This window comes from Cnephaeus nilssonii, assembly GCF_951640355.1.
Source record: "Cnephaeus nilssonii genome assembly, chromosome: 14".
Taxonomy (NCBI): Eukaryota; Metazoa; Chordata; class Mammalia; order Chiroptera; family Vespertilionidae; genus Cnephaeus; species Cnephaeus nilssonii.
Genome location: NC_137085.1, coordinates 33,242,336 through 33,263,512, shown reverse-complemented (window position 1 = coordinate 33,263,512; position 21,177 = coordinate 33,242,336). Strand labels below are relative to the sequence as shown.

Here is a 21,177-nt window from a genome sequence, read left to right as displayed (position 1 = left end):
GTATTTAATATATAGTAAATATTAAGCTCATTGCCTAGATTCAATAAATGTTTATGGAAATAAACATTTAAAAACAGAAAACAAAAAATAAATAAATAAAAACAGAAAACAGCCCTAGCTGGATAAAGCATCAGCCTGGGGACTACAGGGTCCCGGGTTCGAATCTAGTCAAGGGCATGTATCTCGGTTGCAGGTTTGATCCCCAGCCCTGGTTGAGATGTGTGCGGGAGGCAGCCAACTGATGAATCTCTCTCATATTGATGTTTCTCCCTGTCTCTTCCCCTCCCTTCCACTCTCTCTAAAAATCAATGGAAAAATATCTTCGAATGAGGATTAACAAAAATAAATACATACATACGTACATACATACATACATAAAAAATATCCTGGGATGCCCTGACTGGTTTGGCTCAGTGGATAGAGCGTTGGCCTGCAGACTCAAGGGTCCCAGGTTTGATTCCGGTCAAGGGCATGTACCTTGGTTGCGGGCACATCCCCAGTGGGGGGGGGTGCGGGGGGCAGCTGATTGATGTTTCTCTCTCATCAATGTTTCTAACTCTCTCTCCCTCTCCCTTCCTCTCTGTAAAAAATCAATAAAATATATATTTTAAAATACCCTGGGGTGAGAATTAACAAAACAAAAACTGAAAACAATTAATTTGTTCAAGGCTATGTGGCTGGCAAGTGGCACAGGCAACCTGAGGTCTATGTGTCAGATGACAAAGTCAATACTACCTCCCCAAAGACTGTGCTGAGCTATTTCTACACAATGTCTACCTCTCTCTTCCCTTTCCTTCCTCTCAGTTTATTTGCTCAAATTGAGATCCAAACATGGTCCACATATAACATTCGTTGGATATGCCTCTTAATTATCTTTTAAGCAATAACAGTTACCCTCCACCTTTATGAAAATTGTGATAAAATACACATTACATAAAATTTACCATCTTGCCGAAACCGGTTTGGCTCAGTGGATAGAGCGATGGCCTGCGGACTGAAGGGTCCCAGGTTCGATTTCGGTCAAGGGCATGTACCTTGGTTGCGGGCACATCCCCAGTGGGGGGTGTGCAGGAGGCAGCTGATCGATGTTTCTCTCTCATCGATGTTTTTGATTCTCTATCCCTCTCCCTTCCTCTCTGTGAAAAAATCAATAAAATATATATATTTTTAAAAATTACCATCTTAACCATTTTTAAAAATTCTTTATTATTCAAAGTATTACATAAGTCTCCTTTTTCCCCCATTGACCTCTCCCCATTCCCTCCCACCCCAACCGCTATCTTAACCATTTTTAATCATGCAGTTCAGTACTGTTAGTGCATTCTCATTGTTATGCAACCAATCTCCAGAACTCTTTATCTTGAAAACCTGAAACTCTATACCCTTAAGTTAAACAATTCCCCATTCATTCCTTTCCAGAGTCTCTGACAACCACCACTGTACTTTTGTCTCCAGGGATCTGATTACTCTGGGTACTTCATATAGGGAATGATACAGTATTTGTCCTTTTGTGACTGGCTTATTTCACTTAGCATAATGCCCTAAAGGTTCATCCACATGGTGACTACCTCTTTCCGTTGTCGCTTAACTTGTTTCTCTATTCCCTACATTTTCTGTAAATTAGTCGTTAGGTCTAGCCGCTTGATTAGATTCGGGTTCAATTTGTCTGCCAAGAATAATTCATAAATGGGGTTGTGTACTTCCTATTGCAACACACCAGCAGGCACATAATGTCTGCATATCCCACTTTTAGTGATGTTAAGATTATTGGTGAGTTCAGGTGCATTCAGCCTAATCCATCCATTAAAAAAGTTCCCATCAACATTTTGCTTAATGGTTTTAACAGCCATTGGTCAATAAATCCGGTCATTTTCCAGATCTATTAATTCATTAGGAATTCAAAAATGGTTATTTTCTAATTCCAATATTCCTTTTTGCATTTATTAGCTGAAATTGTTCTATAGAGAAGAGCTTTCCCTTCATCAGATTATTCTGAAATGCAGTTTGTATACAAATAGCAGGATACATACTTGATTTTTCCCCCTTTTAGTTATTGATTTTGAGACTAATGAATTGATCAACCAATAGAGTTTCTATTTTTGGAGTTGAACTCATAGATTTTTGCTTTCAAAATACTATTTTCATTCCTCAAAGTAAGTATATCTAGACTTCTTATTAAATGCCATTTGACCCATTGTTTCTTTTCATTTTAACTCGGGCATCATCAAAGTTATTGAGACTTACTAATTGAATTCCAATTCCTGCAACCAACCCTTAGTTTATCCTGAGAATGTCAAAATAGGAATGGTAAAAGAAGGGAGAGTTACTAGGTTTTTCCCCCACAGGAAATTGATTAGTTCTTTCCTTAAATTGAATTAGTTCTTTCATTGAACCAACTCAGAATGTAGCCTTACGCTTTTCTTAGCTCTTCTTCAGCAGTTCCTACCTTGAAATGATCCCCACCTGCTGAGGAATTCTGAACATACAAAGGTATAGAAGACAAGGTTGTTTGGGCTGCCTGCCATCCCTTCTTTTCTATAAGCAAATCTCCTCTATTTCTTCAAGAACTGCCCCTGCTCCACTTCATAGGCCAGCCAAGTATGTGGCCTTTGCCCCAGGCCACAGCAAAGGCCAGAGTGGCAGGTGGGGAGGTGCATGGGGCACCTGAGACTCAAGCCAGGCTCATCAGCAAAACCTGATTCTTGCTTGAGCTATTGGCAAAAATTTGCATTCTGTTGCCTGGACTCATTAGCTATTAGTTATCTCTTCAAACAGAGCAAAAAGAAATACAAGGTATGGTGTCTGAGCATGGCTAAGGCCAGCTCTTTCCCTGGATTTACCTTTTTTTTAATCATTACATTTCCTTTTCCAATAAGCTAATTTCAGTCTAGCTTTTTTCCCACTAAAAACTAAAATATCCTCCCACAGGCACCCTGTTCCTACAACCAGAGTCTATAAAGAGAACTAATTATGTGCAAAAACAAACAAACACTAAAATATCCTTAACCCAAAGTAAGAAATCAAAACAGAAAGGAAACAGAAAAGAAGGAATGTAGTGCATGAGAAGAGAAACTTAGATGAACGCTACAATAATATATTTCTTCAAATTTCCAAATGCTTTAGTCAGTGAATTTTATATCTGAAAGAAATCTTGCAAGTGATTTAGTTACACCATACATTTATTAGGGGTTTTTTGTTGTTGTTTTTTTTTAATATATTTTTTTCATTCATTTCAGAGAGGAAGGAATAGAAATATCAACGATGAGAATTATTGATTGGCTGCCTCCTGCATGCCCCTTACTCGGGGGGTGGAGGGGGCGTGGAGGGGAATCAAACCTGGGACCCTTTAGTCCACAGGCCAACGCTCTATACACTGAGCCAAACCGGCTAGGGCCATTTATTAGTTTTTTATTTTACAGTCAATATCCCTAAGTTAGACAAAGTTATTTTGCCATATTATTTATCCATACCTGTATTAGTGTTCTCCAGAGAAACAGAACCAATGGAATATGGAGAGTGATAATGATAGACATATGTCTATCTATAGACCTATAATATCCATCTATCTATCTATCTATCTATCTATCCATTTAAAGAGAGTCAGAGAAACTTATTTTAAGGAATTAACTCACATGATTATGGGAGCTGGCAAATCCAAAATCTGAAGGGCAGGCCAGCAAACTGGAAATTCAGATAAGAGTATATGTTATTGTCTTTAGTCTAAACTCTGCAGGTCAGGCCAGCAAGTGGAAACTCAAGCATGATTTCCATATTTGTAGTTATTATGACAAGTTTCCAGCAGATGGCAGTAAAGTGCTTGGGGAAAGAATACCTTTTTGAGTTACACAGTCACAGGGAGCTGGCAGGGTAGATAATAACAAAAATCAAGATTAGAAAGAAGGTGAGGGTGAAAGTGGGAAATAAGTGAGTGGTAGATAATGAGAATTCCGAAATATAAAGTAAATAATCAAATTCATTGTAAACCTTTTAAAATTATATCTGGTCAATTCTATTTTAATGAAAGAATACATTTCAGGTTTAAGAAAAGTTTTTAAAATCTTTATTCAATTTCAATGTAGTTACATACTCTGAAAGAAAAATAAAACTGGACAGACTGATATCCTAAATTGAAATCATTATGTACAAAACCCACTGTCACCCTGGCTGGTTTGGCTGAGTGGATGGAGCCTCAATCTGCAGACTGAAGGGTCCCAGGTAATTCCAGTCAAGGGCACATGCCTGTTTGCAGGCTCAATCCCCAGTAGGGGGCGTGCAGGAGGCAGCCAATCTATGATTCTAAATCACCATTGATGTTTCTCTCCCTCTTCCTTCCTCTCTGAATCAATAAAAATATATTAAAAAAAACAAAACCACCGTCATTACCAATAAAAAGTTTAAAATAAGCTGTCAAGATTTTATAAGAGCAGCAGCAATTATATAGCAAAGACCTGACCCACCCCTGTCTCATATCTCATGATTAAGGTATACAGAAAATTATACCTTGAGAAAAGATACCAATTAAATAGATGAAATACTGTCACTGAAGATTAATTATAAGACATGATTAAGCCCTGACCGGTTTGGCTCAGTGGATGGAGTGTCGGCCTTCGGATTGAAGGGTCCCAGGTTCGATTCCAGTCAAGGGCATGTACCTTGGTTGCGGGCACATCCCCAGTAGGGGGTGTGCAGGAGGCAGCTGATTGATGTTTCTCTCTCACTGATGTTTCTAACTCTCTGTAAAAAATCAATAAAATATATATTTTTTAAAAAGACATGATTAATTTTAAGAAATCTGAGATTTAAAGCATTAAAGTTCCTTCACTATTTCTGTCATATGTCCACAAAAAGGAAAAATAGTATCAAACTAAATAAGCAGAAAAAGGATAAATTGGGAATACCGAGTGATATGTCAGGAGAAAATTTTTAAGTGAGACTGGGTAATCAGTGTTCTTGTTGCTGTAACCCTACCACTTTCTCTTAATATCAAAGTGAAATTGTATAAACAATTATGTGATATAAAAATGCAAGCAGTTTTCTTTGGGTCAATTTACACTTTGGGTCAATAATATATGCAACGTGTTCGATGAAATGGAATTCCTTTCATATCGTCCCTGTGATCACGGGCATAGTCCCATAAGTAATAATCCAGAAGAATGGAATTGATCTCTTCACTCATTTTTTCACCCTTTTTTTCAATAAGCTCCAGAAGACAATCCCGGATCAGCTCAACACACCAAAGTGAGCAGCCTCTGATTTCTACTTCTTGCCTACTCCCATAAGAGAGCATTTCTCCTGCAAGGGGAAAAACAGAGCAAGAAGCACCAACAGTCAATGATATGAAATCTATTCAGAACACTACTATAGAACAAAACACAGTTTAAAACTGTAAACCTATCTATATTTACTTTTGGTAATTTAAACTATTTCTAAACTCAGGCACTAATTCAAAATTGCAAGTTAAGTTCCACGAGGACAGAGATGATGTATGGCTTGTTTGTCTCAATATTCCTAGGACCTAGCATGGCAACTTGCACATACTAGTTCCCAATAAATATTTACTAAAAGAAATATTATAAGAGTCAGAAGTTTGATTTTCATATGAAATCTCCTGTCAAGTGTTGATCACTAATAAAAATTGCTTAAAGCACTCTTCAGGCTAAACACATCTGTAGGCCTCTTACACAGATCTTCACAGTACCCGAGAAGCACAATAATCCAATGAGACTTAGGAAAAATGCCCCAGCCCCACTAGGTTCCACTCTGTCACCTGGGATCTTAAGTAATGTTACTAACGTCCCATCTACCCATCTCTCCCAAGGGCTTAGGCACTGGTCACTGGGGAAGAACCAGTGGAAGAACAGACACTAGCTGTGCCCCTCCGTTTCCTTATTTTGCTCCAGGTGCCAAGCATACAAATCCATCCCTTCCTCTTCATTCTCTTGTTAATCAATTCTCCCAAACTTAACTACAGCTTGCCAGAATTCTCAAATCAACCACAACAGTGATCTTGGAGGCAGATACCACCACCCAAGTCGAGTCATTCAATGAGTCCACTACCACAGCTGACAGCTTGACTGCCACCTTGACCCACAGGCATCCAGTTAGGCAGCACCCAGTCTCCTGACCCGCAAAAACCATGAGATAAGTGTCTTGTTTTAAGTCACTAAATTTTAGCATACTTTGTTACCCCCCAATAAATAACTGTAGGTTGGTCTGTGTCCTCCAAAAACATACCAGTCAAGTCAAACTCCTGGTACCTGTGAATGTGGTCTTATCTATAAATAGGCTCTTTGCAGATATAATCAATATTAAGATGAGGTTATACAGAATTAGGGTGAGTCTTATATGCCATGACTGGTGTCCTTGTAAGAAAAGGAGCAGATGCCCTAACCGGTTTGGCTCAGTAGATGGAGCGACGGCCTGTGGACTGAAGTGTCCTGGGTTCGATTCTTGGTTGCGGGCACATCCCCAGTAGGGGGCGTGCAGGAGGCAGCTGATCAATGCTTCTCTCTCATCAATGTTTCTAACTCTCTACCTCTCTCCCTTCCTCTCTGTAAAAAATCAATAAAATATATTAAAAGAAAGAAAGAAAGAAAGAAAGAAAGAAAGAAAGAAAGAAAGAAAGAAAGAAAGAAAGAAAGAAAGAGAGAAAGGAAGAAAGAAAGAAAAGGAGCAGATACAAAGAGAGAGAGGAGACACCCAGGGAAGGCCATACTTGAAGTGATGTAGCTACAAGCCAAAGAATGCAAAGAATTATTGGGAGCCACCCAAAGCTAGAAAGAGGTAAAGAAGGATTCTTCCTGAAAGCCTTCAGAGGGATTCAGACTTAACTTCCAGAGCTGTGAGAGAATAAATTTCTGTGGTTTTAAGCCATCCAGTTTGTGGTAATTTTGCATGTCAGCCTTATGAGACTAATACAGTTAACAGATACAGCAACTTACAGGGTGGGATAGGACATGGATTTTGAAAGGAAAAAAAAAGTGAAACCATTTGAGAGGAATGACAAACATATAGTGTCAGGGAAGGCAACGTGGCCAAAATATTAGGCCTAAAACTCAACCCTAGAATCACAGTTGAAGAATCTAAATCTAGCCAAATTGCACTGTCAGTTTTATAATTGGCTAAAAAAATATATATATGCCTTTGGTGAAGAGATGGGTTAAAGATAAAATAAACAAAAATCTGGGTAGGCTTTCCAAGGGCTGTCCTGGAGATATCCTGAAAAGAGGAGAGTAAAAGAAATATAAGTGTAGCACATCCTCAAGTTTGGAAGAAGTATCGTTAGAGGCCAGTTAAGGAAAGTTCTACCTCATCTAGTCAACCCACCTGGTTTTAGATTTCACTTAAGATAGTTTTTTTATTTTTTTCAGCACATATACCTTTGCATTTATAGTTTCTGTTTCTCCTCTAGTTTGCTAATAAAGTACTGTTTAGGAAAAAAAAATCCAACTTTGTTTAAACAAACTAGGGGCAAATATATTTGTCCACCCTATACCAAACTGGTAAGGATAGCCGAGTCTCCTTTTAGGAGCTGGACAAAATGAAGGCAGTAACAGCTGCAGATGCACATCTGGAAAAGAGCATCTGGAGATAATGTAAATGGCAGGAGAAAGTTCAGACAACTCTGTCCAACTATGTGGGATGGATCCCTTTTAACCAGGGTTTTTCTCACAGTAGCAGAGACAACTGGATGCTATAAAAATTCAAGAGAAGCCGAAACCAGTTTGGCTCAGTGGATAGAGCGTCGGCCTGCGGACTCAAGGGTCCCAGGTTCGATTCCGGTCAAGGGCATGTACCTTGGTTGCGGGCACGTCCCCGGTGGGGGGTGTGCAGGAGGCAGCTGATCGATGTTTCTCTCTCATCGATGTTTCTAACACTCTGTCCCTCTTTTTTCCTCTCTGTAAAAAAATCAATAAAATATATTTTAAAAAAAAATTCAAGAGAAGGAGATGGACAAATCAGGAAGAGCCAGGAAAAGCTATGTGGAAGAGGCAGCACTGGAGCTAACCCTTTGTGGATGTGTAGGATTTTAACTGAAAAAAGAACATTTGAATTTGGGTGAGGAAAACCAGGCAAGAAAATGTTTAGAGATAGGAATGAGCAGCATATACACTGGCCAAAAAAAAGATCAGCTGACTATGTCTGTATGCAAAGGAAGCCTGATTGCTAACAGTTGTCCCTTTGAAAGGTATCCAACAATGAGCGGGACATGAGCATTATGACATAAAATGGCTTGTTATTTCTCAAAGGAGGAAACAGAGAGACAAAGTGGATTGCCCAAGGCAGCACGAAAGCCTGGAAGAAGCAACCACAGGAATAACGGTGCCTTTATATTCTGTATTATTCTTACTTTGAGTGATTAAAATCTATTTCACAAGAGAAAATAATGCAACATAAAAACGACTTTCTTTTAAAAGTAAAGAAAAAAGTAGCTGAAAATACAGCACCCAAAAGAGAAATTAACATTAAAATTTTACAATATAATTATTTTCCTTACACAAGAAATGTTTAAGAAACAAAAAGCTAATTTTCTCACAAACATAATTATTTGTACTCTAATATTATAATAAGGCTTCCACTCTTGAGAATCAATAATCAAATCCAATAATGGTAAATAAACAAGCCTAGAAAAGTGAGTGACTGGAGCATTTGAAATCTTGCTTCCCGGCATGTCACCAGTTTGGCTCAAATAAACTCATACAAATAAAAATTAAAAAAGAAAGAAAACGGAGTGACTTGTGTAAGATAACCCAGTGGCACACCTTGGAGCCTCCAAACTAAAAATCCACTACCTATTACCTCTCAGCCCATATTTTATTTCACATTGTAGTGTGCTCTTCGGCTTAATACTCTTCAAATACTACACTTGATGAACTGTCTTAGTGTTGCACACCTTCTTATAATAGAAATTGAGATTTCACTCTATTATGATGCTCTAAAATGATAACGTCTTAAATAGCGCAATTTCCCACAATATCCATATTCCATAATATAACAACAAAAAGCAATTTTCTCCATATTTTAATTGCCCTTGCATTTTTTCTTTACGTATGTTTTTAACAATAAGTATTTCTTTTTTTCTAAGGAAAGGAGACCTTTTGTGAAAGAAACTAGAGACTCCACAGTAATTCACAGTATAACAAAGAATGTCTTAACGAAGCTGACAAACCTTTGAGAAGCTTCTCCAGTAGTTCTTCCGAGTACTTCAGGGCCCCCAGGTGAACAAGAACCTGAGGTAATCGATAGTCAGCAAACATGGTAATACTGGAGATGTCCTTAAAGCAGCCGTCTCCTTCTCCCTCCAACACACTCCACGTATCTGCCACTAGGATTTGGGCCCGTTTGTAAAAAGAAATTCTTTTCCCCTGATGAGTGAAGAGAATATAAATGTTACCTGGGTATCTCAAAGCCTTATGAAATGCCATAAAAAAAAAAAAAAGACATGTTGAAAATATTTTTCAAGGGAAGAATAATCTTACTCTGTTGGTAACAGACCTTTTACAAAAAAAGGGAGGGGGGTAATAAATATTAAATTATCACTATCACTCCAAATTTACTTCCTATATTTTTCAAGGCACATAAAATACAACTTATGTAATCATGATACTATTTAGTGTTCTTTTTCAATAGTATTACTTCATGTACATATTTCTGTGTCACTATAATTGACCTACTTATTATTTTTAATAGATAGTATTTCTTTAGAGCGTTTATATGTTTTTCTAATTGCAACATAATTCACATTAATTGCATAAATACAGAAAAGTATAAAGAATAAAATATCATCCCTAAATTCACCTCGGAAGAGAATCACAATATTCATTTTTGCCTGTTTCCTTTCAGATAATATGATTAACTTATTCACAGATAAAGACATAATTGACCAACAGCTAGAATTTGTCTGCCGCTTTTGGAAATGGTCAAAGTTAATATGTAACAAAAGTAAACTACCAATTATATTTATACATGGAAGAAAAAAATTAACTCAGCATTTTAAGATAGTGGGTTATAATTTAACTCAAAAATCCTCTACAAATACAGGATGAGGCAAAAGTAGGTTTATAGTTGTTTGTTTGGAAAATAATACAGTAATAAGTAATAATACAAGAATAAACTCTGTTTCGTGTACTCACAACTATAAACCTACTTTTGCCCAACCTTATATTCAAATGGACCCAGGAACTGGATCCATTTCTTGAAAAACAAGGCTGAAATTATGTACTTTGAAGACAAATCTCAAAGTAACCTCTGCATTAGCAAAATGGTTAGTTAAAACAGAATGAAGTTCAACAGTAAGCTAACCTATGGACTCTTTTCTAAGAACTGTCTCTGCCCATCCACACACCCTGAAAGCCACATCTAAACGGTCACAATCCCTGCCAGTTCAATCAGTCCTTGCCCATAAGTTTTAGAACTGAAACTGAGAAAGTCTCTCCCTCTCTCTCTCTGGAACTGAGAAAGTCTCTGTCTCTCTGTCTCCCCCCAACCCCGCCCCGCCCACCTCCCGTGCTGAAGCAATAAGATGCAAAGTTCATGGACCTTCATGGAAAAAGCTGGTCAACAGTAAGAGAAAAATGGAGTCAACAGAAGCTAAAAGGAGAGACTGAATCCTGGTGGCACTGAGCCCTTGATTGATCCTGGATGTGCCTATCCAAAATACCTTCCAAAAATTCTTCTTTTTGATACGTTTTTTTCTAGTTTTGTTTCTGTCATTTGCAAATAAAAGAATTTTTACATACATAATCAGGCCATCTCTAACTTTATAGCTAACTATTATCTAAATAACCTAAGATAAACTAGTTAAACTTTCTTTTTTGACTGGTTCCTGCTGCAAAGGGGACAATATGCCCCTTGTCCTTAGGCTCTAAAGAGCAATTTAAGCAATATTATTGGTAATCTTAGTTGTTGATATGTGACTACAGAAGGGTAGCTTGAACATTTAAATTTGACTTAAGTATTCGTTAACTTAGGCAATAAGTCAACAGATTTATATTATGTGAATCTACTGAAGTTGCTTTCAATTGTTGTCACAGTTAAAATATACAGTGATAAGATTCTAAATTTTTACATACCTGGAATGGTATACAAAATGCTCACCATTTTAAAAGTAAATCTCTTTAAACTATGTTGTACCATAAAGCAATAATACTGTCAAAGTACTCTGTCCATATAAAGGAAAGCCCATTATATATATACATATATATCAGAACTCTGCAAAAAAATACTTTTTATTTTTTAATAGAATTATTTTAAAAATATTAAATAAAATAATTGTTTAAATATATTTAAATAGAGAATTTAATAAAATAACTATTTAAATATACTTAGAGAAAATTTAGTATACAATCTGATTTTCATCTAATGAAGTAGATTTTTTGAAGTATTAAAAGGACCTCTTTATCCCTAAGTGACAACATCATGTTCAAGGTTCAGTGTTGTATTTAGGTCTGAAACATTATAAAAGGACAACCAAAAAATAAAAATAAAAAGGAAAACAAAAAAAAGGACAAAAGAATTATGGGAATATACTGATTAGAAATCACTAGAGAAGTAATGTCTTTGAAACACTACTTAACTTGTTATATTCCTTGTCCACAAGAAAAATTTCAAAACTTAACTTTTTATTCTCAAAAGGAAGGAGTTCCAGAAATAAAGAGTCCACAACAGACTGGATAATGAAAAGATAATCAAGAATTCTAAAATCCCCAGGGACTCTTTCCCCCTCCCCACTGTGCTGTGAGATTCTTTCCCCTTCCCCACGTGGGAACCTGTACTTGTTCTTCAATAAAATTTCCACCTTTGCTATAAAAAAAATAATAATAATTCTAAAATCCCCAACTAAAGCAACTCACCTCAAACTCGGTCACATCTCTGTAAGAGGGAAAGTTTTCAACTACCAGATGCATTAACTTCTGTGCACTTTTTTCGCTTTTTCGGACACAATTAAGAAAAGAGCCTTCAAATTTCTCAAGCAAGATTTTCCCGGTTTCATTGAGAATCCGATGCCTCTCTTCTATCAAAGGCATGGGAACATCCGTGTCAGAACGGAGTACGTGCCGAACTTGATCCAGGGACACTGTGGCATAGTACGATGCGCTAGTTATTGGTATCCCTTGGGAAGAAAAGAAAACGCAAAGGAACGTCATATTTTTATATTTATTAGACCCTTTCTTTTACAACATACAGCTAACATGAAACTAAATGAGTGTTACAAGACTGAACTAAAAGTGGATGACTAATAAAAAACCAGACCAGGTGCCTCCTTTTCTAGGTATTCATCTGTACCGTTTCACCCATTTCTGACAACTGTAATCTTACATCGGGTGTATTTCGGCCGTGTAACATGCTCTATCTGTCCCCTTTGTCCTTAAGATTTCATCAGGCTGGCTTTTGGGGCTTAGCTGCGGTAATGATACCAGGATCAGTTCCCCCGGAATAAGGATGTGGAATGCCAGCCTCTTATCACACTTTTATTTTAAGCTGAGGGGCTGGCGATGAAGAACTTCAAGTTCGCCTTATGAACACCTGATCCCACCTTCCACCCCCGCTCCTTGGGACCCTTCCGGTAGGCGGACGCCTCCGAGGCTGTGGGTCTGACGGGCAGAAGGGGCGCCCACCTTCGTCGAGGGCTCTGTTGATGGCGGCGCACAGGGACCAGTACCCACTGTACGTCCTGCCCCGGTAGCCCACCAGACACTTGCGCTCCTCACGCTCCGACCAGAAGGAGAAGTTGAGTGTGTCCGCCACGAACACCCAGTTGACCGCGGCCTCGTCGGCCGCCCTGGGGTTCAGCTCATGGAGGGCCTTCCAGCCGCCCAGGCGCAGCTCGGGCCCCGCGGCCTTGGCGAGCAGCAGCTCGGCCACCCTCCGCACGCCTCCGCCGTCGATGGACACGTCTCGACTGTTTTCAGCAATGAACTCGGCGGACTCCCGGGGAGTCAGGAGCCCGGCCATCCCGCCCCGCCCTTTGGGACTAGGGAACGACACTTTTGCCGGCGGGACAGCCAAACTCTCTTTCCTCTGCGCGTCTCCCACCCACAGCGGCTCCGAGCACCGAGGTCTCAGCAGGAACCGCTTCTCCGCTCCACGCGCTCGCCCCGCTGGGCGCCTCCGGAGTTGGACGGCCGAGCTCCCCGCCACGCCGCCGCACTTCCGGGAAGGCGGCCCCGCCTACTCTCTCCCTCCCGGGCGCGCGCCCGGAGTCCGTTTCCGACTTCGCTGGTCCGGAAGCGCACCCGGACGGCCCGGCGCGCGCCGGCCCGAGTCGCCCACCCTGCGCCGTGCGGCTGCGCCATTTTGTCCGCGATCCCCCCTCCCTGCCTCCCTGCGGGCAGGTGGGTCTGAGGTTCGCTTCCAGGGCCGCAGTCGCGACGACTCCAGTGGATGTACTGCTTTCCTCCGCTTGGCTTCCGCTGCTCCTCTCCCCGAGGGCGAAGTCTGGGCGGGACGCCCCGCATCCGGAGCCGTGGGCCGCGACGAGTAAACGGCCTTCGGTCTCGGTGCGGAGGGCCGAGCCTCATCCAGGCTGCGACCCGGGTCGAGGGTTCCCCATCCCCATCCGTGCCTCTTCTTTCTTTTGCTAAATTCCTGGCCCAATCATCGGTTGCACCGTTTGGAGAAGTGAATGAAGAAGCAAGTGTATGAAATCATTAAATTACCTGGAGTTGTACTTAAATACTGAAGCTCATTTAGTGTTGGTCGTGGCAAAATTATCCATAATCCGCGTTTTGCAGGAAGCTGGGATTTGCATCCTTGGTCACCGATTCCCCAAGCCAAGGGCACTTTCTGCAAACCAAGCTTATCAATCAATGGGAACTGGTACTGTCAAGTAATGACTTTATCAATGGTCCTACGGAGACAGAGGAGATAAGTATTACCTTACAGCCCCAAACTTTTTAAACAATACTTTTTAGGATGAGGAGAGAGGTATTAAAAGCCAATTTAGTGATGAACCACATTTGCCTAGTGATGAAAAGTTAGTATAAAGGCATATTCTTTTTTCTCCTTCGTAGACAAGCCACCATGGATAATATAAAATGTTTACACCTTTGAAAATCAACTGTTTTTAAAAAAACAGTAGTCGTCTCTAGTTACTGACAGTCAAGAACCCCAGAATCTTTGGATGATTGGGAACTTGTAAGTTTGACAACTGCCTCTAGAGAAACAGAACCTCATCTCTCCAGTTTCTTCATTTTGGCAAGAAAAAGGAACTTTAGGAACTTTACTGATTCACTTTTCCTGAAAAAGTCACTAGTACATCAATATAGTTGTTGAATAAATGTACATCTGTGGGCTTGGAATTTTTCCTGTGTACCCCAGCAGCTCTAAAGTTTTGGGAGTCAAAGAAGTTGATTAACAAGAAAATCTAGCAATCGGCAAAAAAATCTAGGAAGCTAAATTAAGCCATTTTCTCTCACTGAGACTTACTGATTTAAAAAAAAAATCAACAATTTGAATGCCTACTATGTTCAGGATTGAGTTAAAACACTAGGAGTAGTATAAACAAGAGTAAAGCATACTTCCTTCACTCAAGAAACTTATTGTTGAGATAAAGCATAAACTGTGTGGGTGTTCTGTTTTGGCTTTTAAGTTTGTCTACGAGATGTTGGGAATACAAAAAGTGAGCTGTTCACATACTCAACATCTTTTCCCTCCTCCCCTTCTAACAGAACCCTGCTGTTGTTCAGGAATCCCTCCCTCCTACCCACAGTTGGTATAGCTCAGCCTCCTGGGTTCCAGGGGTGGTCTGGATTGGTCTAAGGATAATAGCACCCTCTTGCCAGGGACTGGATTAGGATCATGCATGTACCTCACTGCATCTCAGTGAGTTTCAAGGATAGGTTTTCAGGATCCTTTCAGAAAAACTTTTCCAGGTGAACTTCCAGAAGTGATGCACACTCCCACTGGGCATGTTGAGCTGTGACATATGTCATGAAATTCCTCCAGTGCTTTTGATGGCAACCTGAGTATATGAAGTCAACACACAGGGGAGGTCAAAAGAATAGCAGAGAGCCCTAGCTGGTTTGGCTCAGTGGATAGAGTGTTGGCCTGTGGACTCAAGGGTCCCGGGTTCGATTCTGGTCAAGGGCACATGCCTGGGTTGCGGGCTCAATCCCCCCCCCCCCCCCAATAGGGGACGTGGAGGAGGCAGCCAATCAATAATTCTCTCTCATCATTGATGTTTCTATCTCTCTTCCCCTCTCCCTTCCTCGCTGAAATCAATAAAAATATATTTTTTTAAAAAGGATAGCAGAAAATGTAACTGGGATAATGGGATCATGTCAACACTTAGGTCTGTCCTACTTTTGGATCTCCAGTTATGTGAGTTCATAAACTTCTGTATAGCTTAAAGCAGTTTTGAGTTGAATTTTCTATCTTACACAGGTAGCAAATATAGACATGGTACCTGACATGATGTTGTGGAAAAGGCAGACAATCAAATATCTGGGTAGGATTGTACTTCACACAACAGAAAACCAGACTATCAATGACTAAACAAAAGGGATTGTTTTTCTCATTTAGTAAGTCTAGAGGTAGGCACTCCAGGACTAGTGCAGCTATTTGAGAACTAGGCTCCTTGCTTTCAACAAGAAATATAAATGGGCATGGCCACTGTTTTAAAAAACGATATTTGTTTTTTAATATATCTTTATTGATTTCAGAGCAGAAAGGGAGAGGAAGAGAGAAATAGAAACATCAATGAGAGAGAATCATTAACTGGCTGCCTCCTGCACGCCCCCTACTGGGGATCGAGCCCCCTTCACTGGAATAGAACCTGGGACCTTTAGTCCGCAGGCGGATGCTCTGTTCACTGAGCCAAACTGGCTAGGGCACCACTTTTATCTCTTTATGAGAATAACAGTATAAAGAAAGCTCTTCAATTGACCCTTTCGTCTAGAACTTCTAAACACTCACCACATGGTCAAGATTGACCTGAATTAACCCCTGTGGGACCCAGGAGCCCCCACTAACTGTCATTTTGGAAAGGATCAGCTTTCTGGAGTTGCTGCTCTCACTAATCATCCCCCACTTGCCCTGCACCAGGCTGAACCCTAAGGTTTATGAGGGACCAAGCTGGCACCTTCTACTCTACTGTTCCTGCCAATCTCTCTCCTTACTATCAAAATGACTTCTCCTCCCTCTTTTGGTCTGATAAACAGCTGTCACATGCTTTCCCATCCCTACCCTGCAGACTTTTTTGTTCTGGGTGAACTGGCCCTTCCCTTCCATGAAGCCTGTCCCTTAATGGTAGACTTCAGGACGAAAAGGGGAAAGAGGGATAGGATGAACAAAAGGGGGAAATGTTTGATAGGATTTTGAAAGGTGTGATGGTTTGGTGACAATACCTTTTATTTCCCTCAAAATTATAGGTCTGGGGGTTACAGGTCTGAGTGTGGGGAATCAGGGAGAAATGGGGTGGGACTGTTGAGAGGACAGAAAATCCTTATGAGTTCTGGACAAACAAATGAGGTGGAGGCTAGGAAGTTTTCAGGTCATAGAATAGGATAGCTGGTATTTCAATTTACCCCAACTCGGTTGCTAGTGCCAGTTGGCAAACAGGGGAACCGAACCCCACATAACATTTGCATTTTGTACATTCAACCACCCAGCTCAGCAAATTAGCTTCCCATTTAAAATATGGACAAATGTATAGTATAACTACCTTGACTTTAATTTTCCAGGTAGTCCCTTCTCTCCTCTTCCTCACGTCAGAAAAGAAAGTGCTAAAGCCTGCCTTTGGCAAATGATGTCCATCTGTGCACACAAGCTCTGATGTCTTTTTCATCTGCTAAGAACAGAGGGCAGAATTTTGTATCAACACACTGGGACTTCCCCAGTTTTAATGATTTACAATGCTGTTTGAAGCAACTTAACATGATTGTGAATGTACACATGTACACATATCTTACAGTCCTAAGAAGTTTCTTTTTCCTCATTATCAATTTGTTACAATTATTGGATTGTCTCTTCAAATAGACCATTTTTGCTAACCACTGCACCCTTAGGGCCTACTGTCCCTGTACACACTTCAGGAACTAAATACATTCGTATGAATTAATTAAAAGGTATGGAAATATATTTATGGTTCTTACTACATATTACCTAGTTGCAGACAAAGGCCCTTTCATCCCATTATCAAAATACTTAAACCCTTTGCACCCAGACCTTAGAAGGTCTTGGAAAGGTGGAGATGATAAAAAGACCTTTTAACAATTTAAACTGTTAACCCCAGGCATTGTTAAATGTGCAGGTTCTTATTTTTATTTTTATTGTTGGCTCTATTACAGATGTCCCCCATTTCCGCCCCGCTTTGCCGCCCTACACCCTGTCCCCTGGAGGCCTTCACCATATTATTGTCAGTGTCCACGGATTATGCATATATGCATATGTTGTTGTTTTTTTAATCTCATCCCATCCTTCCCCTCCCACTTCCCCTTTAAGATGTCAGTCTTTCATTTATCCATGCTTCTGGTCCTATTTTGTTCTTTATATTTCATGTATAAGTGAAATCATGTGATATTTGTTGTTCTCTGACTGGCTTATTTCGCTTAGCATAATACTCTCCAGGTCCCTCCATACTGTCTTAAAGAATATGAGATCCATTTTTTTTTTTTTTATCCTCACCCAAGGTTAGTTTTTCATTGATTTCTAGAGAAAATGGAAGAGGGAAAGACAGAAACATTGATGTGAGAGAAACACAATTGGTTGCCTCCTGTACAAGCCCTGACCAGGGCCCAGGCCGGGGAGTCGGCAACCAAGGTACATGCCTTTGACCGTATTCGAACTCAGGATCCTTTGGTCTGCAGACAGATGCTCTATTCACTGAGCCAAACCGGCTAGGAAGCAGTGGTTCTCAACCTTTCTAATGCATCGACCATTTAATACAGTTCCTCATCTTGTGGTGACCCCCAACCATAAAATTATTTTCGTTGCTACTTCATAACTGTAATTTTGCTACTGTTATGAATCGTAGTGTAAATATGTGTTTTCCGATGATCTTAGGCTCTACAGGTTGAGAACCGCTAGCAGGGTCGCCTAAGACCATCGGAAAACACAGATATTTACATTACGATTCATAACAGTAGCAAAATTACAGTTATGAAGTAGCAACGAAAATAATTTTATGGTTGGGGGTCACCACAACATGAGGAACTGTATTAAAGGGTCGTGGCGTTAGAAAGGTTGAGAACCACTGGGCTAGGGCAAGGGAACCTTCTTCCCTACTGCTGCATAGTATTCCATGGTGTAAATGTGTCAGTTTTTATCCATTCATCTATTGGTGGGCACTTGTGCAATTTCCAGACCTTGGCTATCCTATCTAATAAAAGAGTAATATGCAGATTGACCATCATTCCAACACACAAGATCAAGATAGCTGCCCCTATGTGGTCAAAGATCCTGCCCATGTGGACACAAGATGGCCACCACAAGATGGCCAGCAGGGGAGGGCAGTTGGGAGGCACCAGGCCTGCAAGGGAGGGCAGTTGGAGGCAATCAACCCTGCAGGGGATGGCAGTTAGGGGTGACCAGGCTGGCAGAGGAGGGAAGTTGGGGGCAAACATGCTGGCAGGGGAGCAGTTAGACATCAATCAGGCTGGCATGGGAGTGGTTAGGGGGTGATCAGGCTGGCAGACAGAAGCAATTTAGGGGCAATCAGGAAGGCAGGCAGGCGAGCAGTTGGGAGCCAGCAGTCCTGGATTATGAGAGGGATGTCCAACTGCCCGTTTAGGCCCGATCCCACCGGGGGGGATCCTCGAGGGGTCCCAGATTGGAGAGGGTGCAGGCTGGGCTGAGGAACACCCCCCTTTCCATGCACGAATTTCGTGCACCGGGCCTCTAGTTGTAAATAACACTGCTATGAATATTGGGGTGCATATGTTCTGATTGGTGTTTTGGGATTCTTAGGATATATTCCTAGAAGTGGGATCAGTTCCATTTTTAATTCAAAAGGCTATCTTTTTTGATTTTAGAGAGGAAGGGTGAAACATCAATGATGGAGAATCATTGATCAGCTGCCTCCTGCATGCCTGCTACTGAGGATTGAGCCCACAACTTAGGCATATGCCCTGACTGGGAATCAAACCGTGACTTCCTGGTTCATAGGTTGGTGCTTAACTGGCTGGGTCATTTTTAATTTTTTGAGGAGACTCCATACTGTTTTCCAGTGGCTGCACCAGTCTGCATTCCCATCAAGTGTACAAGGGTTCCCTTTTCTCCATATCCTCTCCAGCACTTGATCCGATAGTTGCCATTTTGACAAGTGTGGGGTGATACCTCATTGTCATTTTTATTTGCATCTGATCATAGGTGACCTTGAGCATTTTTTTCATGTCTATTGGGCATCTATATGTCAAACATGCAGATTCTTGCTGCCTCTTTATAGTGACTGATTTGCTAGTACTGAGGTGTGGGCCATTTTCATGTTTAAACAGCATTGTTGATTTTGAAGATGGTCCTATTAACAGTTTGAGAAACACTGTGATATTGCTTTGAACAAGTTCAGTGTCACCATCAAGAAATTGGGTCAGCCCTAACCGGTTTGGCTCAGTGGATAGAGCGTCGGCCTGCGGACTCAAGGGTCCCAGGTTCGATTCCGATCAAGGGCATGTACCTTGGTTGCAGGCACATCCCCAGTGGGGATTGTGTAGGAGGCAGCTGATGGATGTTTCTCTCATCGATATTTCTAACTCTCTATCCCTCTCCCTTCCTCTCTGTAAAAAATCAGTAAAATATATTAAAAGAAAAAAAGAAATTGGGTCAATTTCACTTCAAACTTGCCAGCAAGGGGCAAACATTGACAATAAACAGATGTAAACATAGTATTTAAGGTTTAATTTAGCCATCAAGATTAAATCCCTTTCCAAAATTCATATGGCACTAAACATTTTTTAAACCAACCTTATGTACTTATTTGAAATTTAAAATATAGGTCTGGTTGAATTTCATCCATGCACCAAAAGGTTGTGGGTTTGATTTGGGTAGGGCACATACCTGGGTTGTGGGTTTGATCCACCGATCATTGTTTCTCTCTCCCTTCCTCTAAACACGTTCTCTGGTGAGGATTAAAAAAATAAAATATAGGCCTCTTCAGTGGCAAACTTAAGCAAATCACAACCTGTCATGTTTGTGGAACAGTAATTCCAATTTGAGTATTAACATAAGACACAGGAAAACAAACCACTGAAGTGATTGAGAAAAATTGCTGGTTTGATAATAGTTCACTTTCCTGAAAGATTGTCTCTGTATATACAAGAGGTATCAGTAATTAAAGATTTAGGAGTAACTGCATCATTCAACACAATGAAAATATTTTCCATTATAGTCTCATTGTAAAGGCAAACTACTAAAATGTGAATAGGCAAAGGTTTCAAATTCTTTATTCCTGTAAAATGGGTGGGAAACATCCGGCCCACGGCCTTATATGGCCTGTGAAATCATTTGGTCTGGCCCTGCCAAGGCATTAGGGGTGAGTTAAGTAAATGTTTGACCAAATATAGTAGGCTAATTTTTAAGTTGATCATTTTGTATGGTCTATAAATGAGGTTACATCCAAATGACCCTTGGCAGAAAGTTTCCCCACTCCTGCTGTAAAACCTTGGTACGACCTGATTTCCACTGTTGTCATTTTGGTAATTGTCAGAAAGTTAAGCTAAAATTTGAAACCTTCCATGTTTATTTATAGTGAGGAGGAATAACTTGTTGTTCCCCTTATTTATGCATTTATTGGTTGATTATTATATGTGAACTGGGATTGAATCCAAATCTTGGCGTTAACAGTATGACACTATCTGACTGAGCTACCCCAACAAGGGCTGTTTACATTTTTAAAGCTGCAAATTAGCATATGTACTAGTTATAAAATTTGTTCAATGTTGCATTTAGTAAATTCTAAACCTCAGCATTTTTTTCAATTTAACTCAATCCCCAGCCTACGTTCTTCAAACATCCAGATATTCTCCAATTCTTTAGGTTCATGTGTTCAAAGTCTGAATTGTTTGTATAAGGCAAAAATTAAAACTTTCAGCTACTCATATATATTTACATAACTAATTTTTGAATGACTAATGAAATGTTTGAAAACCAGTGTTTGCTCCAGGAATGCTTTTCACAGGTTGGAATAACTTGTCTAAATGTCATCCCCCTCATTTTTTCTCTGGGAAGGACTCATTTCAACAC

At 40.4% G+C, this 21,177-nt stretch overlaps 1 protein-coding gene across 1 annotated transcript; it reads right to left on the bottom strand.

The window, feature by feature from the left end:
- Positions 1-4,037: 4,037 nt before the first annotated feature.
- Positions 4,038-13,156, bottom strand: QNG1 (Q-nucleotide N-glycosylase 1). Its single transcript, XM_079789885.1, has 4 exons — positions 12,618-13,156; positions 11,853-12,112; positions 9,170-9,365; positions 4,038-5,292 (listed from the first exon to the last, which is right to left on the bottom strand). The coding sequence occupies exons 1-4, from the start codon at positions 12,952-12,954 to the stop codon at positions 5,060-5,062; spliced, it is 1,026 nt and encodes a 341-aa protein (XP_079646011.1). The 5' UTR covers positions 12,955-13,156; the 3' UTR covers positions 4,038-5,059.
- Between the last annotated feature and the right edge of the window lie 8,021 nt (positions 13,157-21,177).